At 45.2% G+C, this 13949-nt stretch overlaps 1 protein-coding gene across 17 annotated transcripts in view; it reads right to left on the minus strand.

The window, feature by feature from the left end:
* The window catches only part of MTSS1 (MTSS I-BAR domain containing 1), a 156918-nt gene that overhangs the window by 116552 nt on the left and 26417 nt on the right, over window positions 1–13949 (minus strand). For all 17 annotated transcript variants that reach the window (XM_059395126.1, XM_059395134.1, XM_059395127.1 and 14 more), the window contains exon 3: window positions 13375–13448. In XM_059395126.1, the coding sequence (XP_059251109.1) occupies window positions 13375–13448 (74 nt within the window). The remainder of the gene's footprint in view (window positions 1–13374; window positions 13449–13949) is intronic.

The raw sequence follows: 13949 nt of genomic DNA on the forward strand, positions 1-13949 counted from the left end.
AGCAGTGGGAACCTGGGGCTGAGGACCTGTCACGCCCGACACAGATGTGCTCTGAGCCCACCTGTGGCCAGTGACTGAGAGACCACTGGGAGGTCAGTGGGTGTGTCTTACACTTGGCTTTTTTAAACCGTATTATCCAAATGAAGGCTCAATGTCATCGTCACATCCACATTTCAACAAGCACAGATGGCAGCCACATGCTCAACTGGCCAATCCAGGGCAAACGTTCAGGTGAGCTCTCCAGGCTCTCTGATCCGGTTCTCTGGGCAGGTTCTGAGACAGTGGGGTCAGGAAATGCACAAAGGTTGGGGTGGAGAACATGCAGAAAGCTGGAGGTCTTTTGTCTGCTCTCAAGCCCTTCGGACAAATCAAACGGACTCAGCCAGAGTCAACAGGATAAAAGGCCGCGTCAGTCCGGTGTGCCCGTCATTCCCGAAGGAAGCCTACAGACCCCCGGCTCGAGCAGGAAAGGTTCCACTTTCACCACCTCCTCCAAAATTCTTCTATATTTTATCAGATACCTCTGGCCACCTTTGGGTGATTGTGCTGTTCTACGACCGACACATGAAAAGGGTGCATATTAAGGTCTCTTTCTGCCTTTGCAGAAACAGCATTTTTTAAAATTTGTAATCACGCAGTTTTTCCCCCTCCCTGGTTATTTTAAAGGGAGAAGCAGCAGCATTGTATCGAACTGTGAAATGTGCTCAAATGCAGCTCTAAAGGAAAGTACCACCAGCGGCTGGATATTAGTTTCCATGGCAACCAGGGTCCCTGGGCCCTGGCACACACAGCAGGAAATGCTGATTTCCACAGCAGTATCTTTTACTAGAAATAAGAGTCCCGTGGCAATCTTAAATGTTCGGGAATCAAAACACATATTGTGTGTGTGTGTGTACGTGCGCGCATGTGTATGTGCACACACGTGTGGATGGAGATAGATTTGCAAAACTAAGACAAGGCAAACGAAAGATACCTCATTATTCTTACAGATAAATACGCATAGGTATGGCAAATACAACAATATATTTTTGCTCCAAATTTAAGCAAAGCAGACCCCCCTCATAGACACAGAGCTAAAAGAAAACAAAAGCATCTTCCATAGGAAAACGAAAGACTGAAATGAAGTGGGAAATGGCTTTCGAGAAACAGCTGACCAAAGATCCTGCAGAAGCAAATAAGCAACAAAAATCCTTACAAATAATTGACTGAGAGCGCAGAAGAGATTTTTTTTCTTTTCTTCCACAGCTCATGTTATTTCCTACTTGAATCTCCTCAACATTAAACCAAGGGACGATGTGAACAAGTGGTTTACCACGCGGCTTTTGGGGGAAACCAGGGGGCAACACGCTGCACTAGCAGGATAATTCCCCATGAGCCCCTTCAAGCTGAGTGGCCTCGGGCAAGCGACTTTGCCCCCTAAAAATGAAAGGTTCCCCAGACACTAGGTGGTCTATAAGAAAAACCCTGTACCGGGGGCATCTGGATGGCTCAGTGGGTAAAACCTCTGCCTTCAGCTCAGGTCATGATCTCAGGGTCCTAGGATCGAGCCCCGCATTGGGCTCTCTGCTCAGTGGGGAGCCTGCTTCCTCCTCTCTCTCTCTCTGCCTGCCTCTCCACCTACTTGAGACTGAAATAAATAATATCTTTAAAAAAAAAAAACCCTGTACCGTCTTAAAAATGAAAGACCACAAGGTTAGGTTAAAAACAAACAAACAAACAAACAACTCCAGATCATTCTCAATTTAGGGAACACATAGGTTTCTAAAAGTAGTACATAAAAACCAAATTTCTTTAAAATATATCAGAAGGATTCACTGCCAGATTTTTTGTGATAAAAGAATATCCTTTTGAATGGTCTGTACTCTCAGAGCTTTGACTCAACATTCTATTTTTTTCCCCTCCAGCTGAGCACACGTGTACGTTCAAGTGATCATGGGAGTTCAGAGACTTCCTGTCTCCCCAAGTTTTAGGCCACACGTTTATCAGCAGAAGTGGAGAAGAGGCGCTTGCAATCAGGCAGGATAGGCTCAGCGTAATGAACACTAGTTCTGACAACTTCAAGTGTCTTCAAGTTCACATTTACATTCCAAACAGTTATTCTTATCTGAGGTGGGCAGACCAGACCAAGTGTACAACTCTACGGCAAATGATCTTTCACAAGAAAACATCATTTTAGAGCAAAACAATCTTGCCGCATCTGTAGGAACTAAAATAACTGCATCCTCCCATGAACACTAATCCGTATTTCGCCAAAGGAACACCGCCATGGTTGTGTGCAACAGGAGGATGGGGCAGAGTATTAGTTATTAAGCCAAAACGAAGAGCAAAAGGGAAAGAATTAGGATGGAGAAGAGGGAGGGAGAAGGGGAGGTCCTCACGGCTGGTGTACAAAATGCAGACAGCCCAGCTAGCGGGAAGGACGGAACTGCTGAGCAAACCACTTCATTATGTAAACTGCCTAACGACACAAATAACGACGCTGCACACATCGACCCGGTCAGCCATGAAAACACACATCCTCTCCGTGCCCGGACCTTCCACCCCAGCGCCACCATTGCCACCGTCGCTGCCGTGTCATTCCCCGACATTTATTACGGCGGCTGAGGTTAGACAGAAAACAGCACATACCACCTACAGGCATCACCTGGGAAAATACACAGGGGCCAAACTGGGTGATGCCACGGAACTGAGCATGAACAGATGCTCCTCTCGGATTAGCGGCAGGACAAGCCTTAGCAGGACGCGCGGGCTCTACTGTGCAGCTCAGACACCCCCAGCTCTCCCTGTTACAGGATTTCAGGATTCTGGGGACAGCCTGCTCCGGACTGCCAGGATGTGCTTACATTCAAGTGGGCACTAACTCACGTTAGTGCCTTTCAGCCCAACACACAATAACCGCCGGAAATGTCATTTCGGGAAGATAGTGAGAAGTCACACAACCACCATGAAGGTGGTTCGTCTCTGGCACCTGTTGCTACCCAACCAAACGTCAATAAGAAAAGGCCACTACTTGTAAGGGGGGAACAGTACTGCTGGTCAAGCATGAGTTTTAACAATAAAAGAAGATCAATGGGGGGGTGCCTAGGTGGCTCAGTGGGTTGAAGCCTCTGCCTTCAGCTCAGGTCATGATCTCAGGGTCCTGGAATCGAGCCCTGCATCGGACTCTCTGCTCAGCGGGGAGCCTGCTTCCCCCACTCTCTCTACCTGCCTCTCTGCCTACCTGTGATCTCTGTCTGTCAAATAAATAAATAAAATCTTTAAAAATAATAATAATAATAATAAAAAGAAAAGATCAATGGGAACAGAAAGAAGGGATTTCATTGTATCACCAGTAATGTCGCCATTCATGATCCCAATCTCCTGGAATATACAAATTTGCCCACCAAAATAATCGCCTATATTAGCACCCACTTCTGCATTCCTACAACCAAAAAATGAGGGGGTGGCGGGAAGATTTGTTTTTTAAAATTTATAAAATAAAGATACCTAATAAGTATATCATTCCTTTATTTTTTGTTGTTACCTACAGTGTGATTTGTAAAAGAAAAGAGGTTTAAAATACACAGTCCTCCTTCCTATGCTAGACTCAACACCAAGTCTGAATTTCATAACAAGCAAGCCAAAAAATATTAAGTTTAAAAAATGTTAAATGGTAAGACAAACTGCACATTCAAAGGACCGTTTTTATTTTTTTTTTTTTTTTAGATTTATTTGAGAGAAAGATTGCAGGCACGTGAGCAGGGAGGGGGCAGAGGGAGAGAGAGAATCCTCGGGCTCCCCTTGGAGTGCAGGGCCCAATATGGGGCTCAATCCCAGGACCGTGAGATCAAAAACGAGACCCAATCTCGAGACCCTGAGACCAAATGGAAACCAAAATCAAGTCGGATGCTGAACCAACTGAGCCACCCAGGCGCCCCTATTGGGTCTTTTTTTTTTTTTTTTTTTAAACATTTCTTCATGTATCTGAGAGAGAGAGAGCATGAATGAGAAAAGGGGGAGGAGAGAATCCTCAAGCAGACACCCCACTGAGCAGAGTCTGACACAGGGCTGGATCCCAGGACACTGAGATCAGGACCTGACCTGAAATCAAGAGTCAGATGTTTAAAAGACCATACATCACCCTCTCCCCCATAGGGACAATTTTTTAAAAGTTGTTTTATCCCAAGCAGAATGTGTAGGATTAAATGTATTGTGGTAATGGGTTAAAATGACTCAAGGTCTATCAGAGTGGAAAAGCATCAAAAAGTGAAACCCACAAGCAGAATATGCATCCATGAATCCACTTAAAAAGGCATTATATTTTTTATGTCACCCCTTTGTAGGTCAAAGACAACTCCAAAATCTTTCTAGGACATGCAGAATTTATATCCTGAAGCGATTTAAATAATAGGCACACACTTTTTAGCTAGGATAGATATTATTATAAAAAGCAACAACTTACAACTTTTTTTTTAATTTGGACTTCATGTAAGATTGAGACTATGACAGGTATTAAAATACAAAAATAGATGGATACGTACTCCTAGACACGTAGTACACATTTCAGCATGGAGTGGCTTGAGAAGCTGATGGAAATTCCTGAAGCTACTATTCCAGATTGTGGCCCAAAAGCCCTCAGCAAAGTTGTAAGTTACATATAATTAAAATTAATTAAAATGTAAAAAATTAGGAATTCAGCTCCTCGGTTACACTAGCCCCGTTTCAAGTGCTCAAAAACCACATGCAGCAAATAACTACCATATTGGGCAGTGAAACCACAGACCATTTCCAGAATTTCACAGAACAGCCTCGCCCAGACTGAAAGCTGCACAGGGCCAGGACGCCACAGCAGGCGTACACGGCACCTGTCAAGTCCTGGCACTGGGCCTGCAATTAAAGGGAAAACAAACAAAAAAGAAATGCCAGAAAAGAGGTGACTTTGTCTTTGCCTGGTCAATTTCCTACTTGAAACAAATACAAAGGTTCTTATTCTGCATAGCTCTGTTCTTACTCCCCACACCCGCCAACATCAAACCAGCAAGACCTTTCAAAACGTAACGAAGAGTGGGGCACAGTTAGCTTAGAGCTTCCTCAGCACAATTCACCAGAATCGAAATCAAGAAGGCAAGTTCAAAACCCTGCAAATGAAAAGCAGTGGAGAGTTTCTAGGTCATCTTCAATCCAGCATACCCAGGCTCATGTTTAAAAATATGAGAAAATACAGCTGCTGGTCCATCCACCCTGAAAGCTATGAAGGGTTTCACTTTAGGAAAAATTTTTAATACATCAGGAACTGTTTCCTGGGCACCTAACATGTGCCAGGCTCTGGGAAATCAGAGCTCAGGTGCCCCTATGATGGTTACATACAGTCTCTAAGCAAAATTCACCCCTGCCAGGTTTCCATAAAGCTCGTTCTCCGAGCTCCAGAAGAGGCTTTCTGCTAGACTCCATTTTCTCCTATTATCTGGTAAGTCCTCAGAATACGATCATCAGAAAAATGAAATACATGATCCTTGAAGTTTTCCAAACAAGCTAAGCTCTTAAAAAAAAATCACAACGGAGCTTGTTTCCCAAAGACTTTTAAGTCCTCTCTTTTCCTAAAGGCAATAAATTCCCAAAGACAGTAACCAAAAATAACCATTCACATAATCTACCACCGTATCTAGAAATGAGCAGGCTGCAGTTTGAGCCCTTTTTATTTTGAATCGATGAATGAATTTGTCGACATTCCTTTCACGTCCATAGTCAAAGAATATTCAGTTCCAGGCCTGTGAGAAGGGCCTTATTTATGATTTTTTTTAAATAATTATTTTTTTCCCCCAGTTTGTGGCTGAGGAGATTCCTAGGTAGAAATCACAAGGCTCTGATTACATGAAACAGTCTGACTTGAACACACACCAAAGTCAAGCCAGAAGTTAAGGGCCAGTGAAATCTCAATCCACCTAGTTAAACTAAAACTCGGGGGCAAACAAAACCGGTTGAGCTGCCTCTTCGAACAGCTTCCGAGCACCTCCTCCCCTAAAAGAGAAGGTTTCCTCTCTTCCCTGGGCCCAGCCACTCCCCCACCCGCCCCTTCCTGTGACCGCATCATGAAATTGCCGGGCCCTCTTCAGCTATAAGAAATATAAAGTCACACACTCCACACCAGACTGGACCTCCGGGCGGGGGGGTTGCCCAAATGTGAATTCTGAACCCCCACAAGGAATCTGACCAAGATCCAATCCCACCAGCTTCCCACCCCCGGGGATGAGAGCCTTCTTCACCCGGATCCACCGAGGGCCGTGCGAGTGTGCTCACTGCTGTACGTGCTCAGTCATTCATTCATCAAACACTGTCTGCACTTTGCCAAATGCCAGAGAGCCACTGAGCATCTAGGCGCCCAGGCTCCTCAGAGAGACCTGTCCTGGAGGGGCCTGCATCCTAGTACGGAGCCGGGGATGACACAGCGAGCCACACGCCTGCACCATGCCGCGGAGGCCCTGAGGCCCGAAGTCTCCCCCTGCTTTGGTGATCATCGGTATCATCCGTGACACGACTGCGAACCTGGCTCTTGGAAAACAAGCAGCAAATCCTCGAGCATCTAAAGGAGGCGGACAGGGGGTGGAGGGAGAAGGACATTCCAGGTCTGGAAGGCACCCACAAGCGAGCAGATGGGGATCAAAGGATTTAAGGGCTTCAGGGAGCCAGGAGCGTCTCTCTGTGGTTGGGAGTGCCAGCCGCTGGCAGAGATGTCTCTGGACAGGTGGCTTATGGCAAGAGGCCCAAACCTCGCTGGGGAGAAATCTCTCCCGAGGAACTTAAAAAAATCTGAGATTCCCAGGTCCTACCCACACCCATCTGACTCCACAGATACAAGGCAGGGCCCTGAAATCTGTATTTTTTTTTTTTTTTAAGATTTTAAAGATTTTTTGGGGCAACTGGGTGGCTCAGTGGGTTAAGCTACTGCCTTTAGCTCAGGTCATGATCTCAGGGTCCTGGGATCGAGTCCCACATCCGGCTCTCTGCTCAGCAGGGAGCCTGCTTCCTCCTCTCTCTCTGCCTGCCTCTCTGCCTACTTGTGATCTTTCTCTGTCAAATAAATAAATAAAATCTTTAAAAATAAATAAAAAGATTTTAAAGATTTTTAAAAGAGAGAGCATGTGATTGAGAGCAAGAGAGAGAGAGAGAGACCGCTTGCACAATAGAGAGCCTGCAGGAGCAGGGGGGCGGGGCAGAGGGAGAAGCAGGCTCCCCGCTGAGCATGGAGCCCCATGTAGGCTCAATCCCAGGACCCTGGGATCATGACCTGAGCGGAAGACAGAGGCTTCAATGACTGAGTCACCCACGCACCCCTAAAATCTGTATTTTAAAATCAACTTCTTGAGTGATTATGACCTACACAGTCCTCCTCAACGCTCCAGCTTCTACCAGCCCTCCTCAAAGGCACACTGCAGGTCTGAGGGGGCCTTGATCTTTCTCTTCTTACCCTCCCTCTCTCCATTACCCTATGCTTCACAGTGCTTCCTCCACTTCCTTTGTCTCCAGGGCAAAAATTGGAAAGTCTAAAGATAACCGAGGGGAGAGAATTTGGACGTCCATCTTCATTCATATTTTATGGACTTAATAGGGCCAAATGAGATTTTTCAAATCAGAGAATATTAGAGCCGAGAAAGGTTCCTTGTGATCATGTAGGACTTTGTGTCCTGAGAACACCCTCTTTTAGAGGTGGGGAAATTAAAGCCCAGAAAAGTGAGCTAGACTCGACCCCTCTTTACCGAGGTTTTGCTTTTCTGCTGTGTCAGTTAAACCCGCAGTCAGCTGTGGTCTGGAATCAGCTGACCCTCCTTCTGACAAACCGTCAGGAGGTCGGTTCAACAGGAGCCCAGCGCTGGGTCACAGCACCTTCGTCACCCCCCTCACTTCGGCTCACCACGTAGGCATTTATCATTATCTCTCATCATCACGAGAAGTATGGGACAAGATGTTCTGAGAGACAGAAAGGCCGCATTCACATAATTTTTCTTATAGGATAGTCTTATGACTGGTCTATTTTATTATTACTATTTGTTGTTAATCTCTGAGCCTAATTTATAAATTAAACTGAATCACAGATATATACATATAGAAAAAACAGAATGTACAAGGTTCAGGACAATCCCCAGGTTCAGGCGTCCACTGAGGGTCTTGGCTAGTACGCCCCTGGGATACGGGGCGGGGGTTGGGAGGTTGGCTATCGTAATTTACTCAGCGTTGCCTAGTCAGCAAAACCAGAAGACAAATCCAGGCATCACAGTTCCCAATCTGGGTTACTCCAAGGTGCTACCTAGATTCTTTTAATGCATTCGGGATCAAGTAATTTTAAAAGCAAACATAAGCTTATACTAAACCCAGGGAGCTCCTTACATAAGGAATTGTAACTTTATGGTTAAAATCTAGGCTCTGTGCCAGACTCCTTTTACCACTTACTGGCCATGCAATCTTGCTTTAGGTAAGTTCCTTACCCTGATTTCATCACCTAAAATGGAGATCACAAGCATGTATATTCACGTTGTGAGAAGAGATTCAGCATACGTGATGCTCTTATAACACAGCCCAGCCAGCATTACTATTCAGTAAAGGTTAGCTATCGTGATTTCCAACACTGAAACCATGCCCACTTTTTTAAAGTGATGTACAAAGGCTTCTAAACATTAAAGATGATCTGGTCGGCTGGGGATCCATTTCCTTTCTTCATAAAGTCTTAAACTCCTCACTCTGGGTTTGGTGTATCACTATCTAAACAACCCTGAGATGGTTTTTCAAAGCTATAAAGTCATTACACAGGCATACAGAGGCAGCCAGAAATGAAAGTCACACAGCATTATGCTTTTCAAAGGCCCTTGCTGACACAAGCAAACAATGCAGTGGTGCGAAGGGCCAGTGCTGACTAAGGCGGAGGGTTTCATCAGCTCAGTACCCCAGCCTTCCAGTGACATAGGGAGCTGGGCCCAGTGTGCAAGGATGTGCTCACAGGTGCAGGAACACTATTCCCCAAGAGGTGCCTCTGCTCCAGAGGGTCCTCCTCCTCAACCCCCTTTGTCTTTTCTTTCTTTCTTTCCTTTCCTTTTCTTCCTTCCTTCCTTCCTTTCTCTCTCTTGCTCTCTCTTTCTTTCTAAGCAACTGAGACAACTGCATACCAGTCAGTCCAAACATTTCTCAACTCCAATAATAGGTCATTTGCTGGTCCATCATGGACACGAAGAAGATGGGGACTCACTCCACAGTCTGGTATCCCATGCAGAGCAATGCCCAGACACTAATTCTCTGCGGCTAGTAATATGGGGAAAGGTATACTTTCATGCTAAATACATATTGTATATTCATTCCAGAGTGCACAATCAACAGAATATGAAACTGTACTATGGATTATGATGCTAATAAACTCTTAAATTCCATTATGCTTTAATTGTTCATCTAAATACACACATTACAAGAACAACTTAAATGCATTTGTATAATGAACAAAACAGAGTTCTAACATATTTCCACATCCTATTTAACAAGTTAGATAATGACTACATTAATTTTGCTCCTATAGTGAATAGCTTTAAAAAGTTGTTCCTAAATAAATTATATTAACAGCAAGTGCGAAATATTAGCTAAAAAGGACAAAGGAATTTCAGAGCTTTGGGAGGTAATATGGAATGCTAATATTTTGGAAACCAGAGACATGCTATCTTAATTCTGGAAGCCTGCCCAAAGGAGATGCACTTGAATTGCCTTCTATCACTTTGAGCAAGAAGGACTTGAAAAAAACATTCCAAAGCTCTAAGCAAAACAAACAAAAACCAAAACAACAAAACTGGAATTTTGTAGAGGGCAGATATCAAATTGCAAATCACAGAGTCACAGCCTTTAATGATCTTTTTTTTTTTTTTAAAGATTTTATTTATTTATTTGATAGAGAGAGATCACAAGTAGGCAGAGAGGCAGGCAGAGAGAGGAAGGGAAGCAGGCTCCCTGCTGAGCAGAGAGCCCGATGCGGGACTCGATCCCAGGACCCTGAGATCATGACCTGAGCCGAAGGCAATGGCTTAACCCACTGAGCCACCCAGGCGCCCAGCCTTTAATGATCTTAAGTCCAAATATATTTGTCGCTGACCAAAACCGTTTGGAACATTTTCTCCAGATTGGTTCCATGGAGATGCACACACTATTAAAAACAGATTATATACAGATCTCCCAAAGGATGTATACCTGGGCATTAATTCCTACATGGCTTGTAACAGCAAATAAATGGGAGATAGCCTGAATTTTCACCAACAGCGGAATGATAAAACTGTGCTGTATCTAGACAGGAGAATTCCGTTTGGGCCCAAGAAAGAATGAGGCAGCTCCCTCCCCAGGCATGGACATGAGAAGTGTCACATACTGTAGAGTAAAAGCACAGGAACATGTTAATTAGGGGGCCCCTCTAGATCATCCAGAAGTACTTTACTCCATGTTCCATTTCACACACCATTCTGCAACCAGCTTTCTTCCTTCCAGACGTGTTTATACATGCAAACAAACAAACAAACAAAAAGGCCGCAAATGACACTCAACCCAATCCCTGCAAGGGGGCACAGGGAGGGGTGGATTTTACTGTACAGACGATTACATGACATTTTAAACAAAAACGCATGGTCTAGGGGCACCTGGGTGGCTCAGTGGGTTAAGCCTCTGCCTTAGGCTCAGGTCATGATCTCAGGGCCCTGGAATTGAGCCCCAAATCGGGCTCTCTGCTCAGCAGGGAGCCTGCTTCCCCCTCTCTCTGCCTGCCTCTCTGCCTACTTGTGATCTCTCTCTCTCTCTGTCAAATAAATAAATAAAATCTTTTAAACCAACAACAACAACAAAACCATGCATGATCTAGGTTTTTTTATTTTCAAGTTAAAAGTAACTTAATAAAAATCACTTCTGATGCTTATTGACCCTACAAGATGTGCCTTCACGTTTCTCTCTATCCCCTCTATAAAATACACCTTCTTTGTATCAACCATACCCTTTTTTAGGTCATGTGAGAACTCTCACACTCGAGAGAAAGTTCTTTTTCCCCCAGTGCACAGGGATTTCTAGAGATCGCAAAATGTAAAGTTATTCTGGCATCGCTAAAAATGACCTGAAATCAACTGGTTTAAAAATACATCGGAGCGGGGGTCTGTTCACTGCGACATCATTTGTCTTTTGTCAAATACTTCACCTCCAAGCTGTGACTCTACCTCTGTCACCACCACAGAGAGGCTATTCTGGTATCTTTTCCCACAGATAGCTGCTCTGTTTGTCCTCCCTGGAGCCATGGGACCTGCAGGCCCTCCTGTTTCCCACCAAGAGCCACCCCAGGGAGCAGCCTCTGCAGAAACCCCTGTGCTGGGGCGCCTGGGTGGCTCAGCAGGTTAAAGCCTCTGCCTTCGGCTCACGTCATGATCCCAGGGTCCTGGGATCAAGCCCCACATTGGGCTCTCTGCTCAGCAGGGAGCCTGCTTCCCCTCTCTGCCTCTCTGCCCGCTTGTGATCTCTGTCTGTCAAATAAATAAATAAAATCTTTAAAAAAAAAAAAAAAAAAAAAGAAACCCTTGTGCCTGCTGTCGGCAATTATGGGAACTCAGGGGATGCTGCCCTCCTCCACCCTTGAGGGTCCCATCAATAATTAAATATGAAAATATAAAAATCTTATTAAGAATCACAGAGTCTCAAAAGTGCAATGCCGGTGACCCTCGTCCTTTCAAATGGTGGAGCCATTCTTCGAAGGAAGACACGTTCTGAGGGCCCTTCTAGAAAGACCTCAATGTGACCGACGGTCCGGTTCCAGAGACTGCTGAAGTAGAAGACAATATTTGAAAACAGACTCAAAAACACTGACAGTGGTGATCCTTGGCTTAAACGTTACAGAATCTTTAGAATATTCAAGTGAAAGAAGTACAATGGACAATGTTGAGGATGTAAGAATTTTTTAAGGGATTAAGAAAAGATACAAGTTAAGACCCATAACAAGCTGACAAACCAGAACAAGTCCTTCCAACCACTGCTCTGGTATTTCCATCACATTCTCCTAGGGAACCTTTCGAAACACTGCTGGCATCTTGGAAGTAAGGGAAAATATTACCTCCCATGGGAGACCCTCGAATCCCTGAGCTGAGCTAATTGCTCACTTTTCTATACTCCCCCAGCACGCTGTTCTACTACTATTGCTATACTAAGCATATTACTTCTAGCCCGAATTTCTCTATTTGCACATCTCCCCCCGCCCAGTTGCCAACCGTTCAGGACAAGAAGAATAAATAATATATTGATTTCTGTGGTTCCATAATAGTACCTAAAATACTAGCAGTTCTCAAGTTTCTGGAATGAAACTTGAATTTCATTTAAATTTTAATTAGGCAAACTCATTTGAATATTTAATTCAAATATATAATATTTGAATTAAATATTCAATTTAAATTCATTAATTCATTAATTTCTCCTCACGGCAAACTCATTTTAATATTTAATTAGGCACCAGTGGTAAAGGGGTACCAACTGAACCCCACCAGAGGCATTTATCATGTGTTTCAGAGAAGCTAAACCCTCATGTGACTGACAGCAACCCCCCAACACTCACCCCCAACGCCCATGTTTTCCAATGTTACCACGACAATGAACAGACAGTATACAAGCAGACCCAGAAAAATAAGGCCAAAAAAAGAGGTAGGAGAACATCCCTGCCTGGGAATGAAAAGGAAAGCACCCCCTGCTTTGAACAGGGGTCTCCACATTAAGGGGAATGTTGTCTTTCTGACCATGGTGGTGGATACGGGAGCGGCATTTTCGTCTTTACTCTTCTCCTGTGTTTTTATTATAGTCACTGAAACTATTAAAAGTTGCACAAGATTTCCCTTTGTTTGCTGATTTAATAAACCTACTTTTAAACACCCACTATGTCCTAGGCACTGTTTTGGGGGAGTTCTGACATAAATACGTAAGGGTCCGCAGTCAAATGTGGGAGACACACACACAGATACAACACAACAGGACATGCCTTACACAAGGGATCCCTGCGGGAAAATGGTTTATCCGATCATTCTCACCCCTTCCCTCTCCACAAGGGAACAGAGAAAACCTTAGGACAACCCATGGGAGGAGGGAGGAACCGCACCCAAGCGCCCAGTCCAGCCCCTCCCGCACAAACTGTGCCCCCTTTTCTCTACTTTTCACTCATCCTCTCACGGGCTTCGTTATCTGGAGGACTAATCTGCAACTTCGAATACATGGACACCCCCAGCATTCTCTAGGAAGTCAGAACCATGAGTCAGCGCAGCTCTGGTAACTTCAGCTGTCGCTCCTCGTGAAGCCACCCAAGGGTAGGAGCCCACAGGCTGCCTTGGGCGGGTGCTGGAAGCCGTGCCTCCATCTGCTTACCACGTGTGTTGGTGGCCATGTCAGCCACTTTCTGAAAGGCGTCCAGGAAGGCAGCTGCTGCTACTACTGTGGTCCTAAAATGCAAACAGAGAACAAAAGCATGAGGAATGTGTCACACGAATTCACTGCGGCTACAGGGTTAACCCCTCTGCAGGCAAGGGCATGCGACCTTCCAGGAGAAACGACTCTGCTGGACATGGACAGGCTCCGGCTTCGCAGTGCCCCTTGTCTGCTCAGGAGGCACTTCTCCTCCTCACAGGAGCACGCCCTCCCAGAAACACCCAGCGCCTTCGGTGCTGGTCAGTAGATGCTAGCAATCCTTCCCATCCTGGTCCACCTACTACGTAATTACTGGCCCAAATTTCACAAAGAAGGAAAGACAGGTTTTCTGACCTAAAAGAAAAACGTCATTAAAAACCATAAACAGGGGGCGCCTGGGTGGCTCAGTGGGTTAAGCCGCTGCCTTCGGCTCAGGTCTTGATCTCAGGGTCCTGGGATCGAGTCCCGCATCGGGCTCTCTGCTCAGCAGGGAGCCTGCTTCCCTCTCTCTCTCTCTCTCTGCCTGCCTCTCCATC

The sequence above is a fragment of the Mustela nigripes genome, chromosome 3 (genome assembly GCF_022355385.1).
Source record: "Mustela nigripes isolate SB6536 chromosome 3, MUSNIG.SB6536, whole genome shotgun sequence".
Taxonomy (NCBI): domain Eukaryota; kingdom Metazoa; phylum Chordata; class Mammalia; order Carnivora; family Mustelidae; genus Mustela; species Mustela nigripes.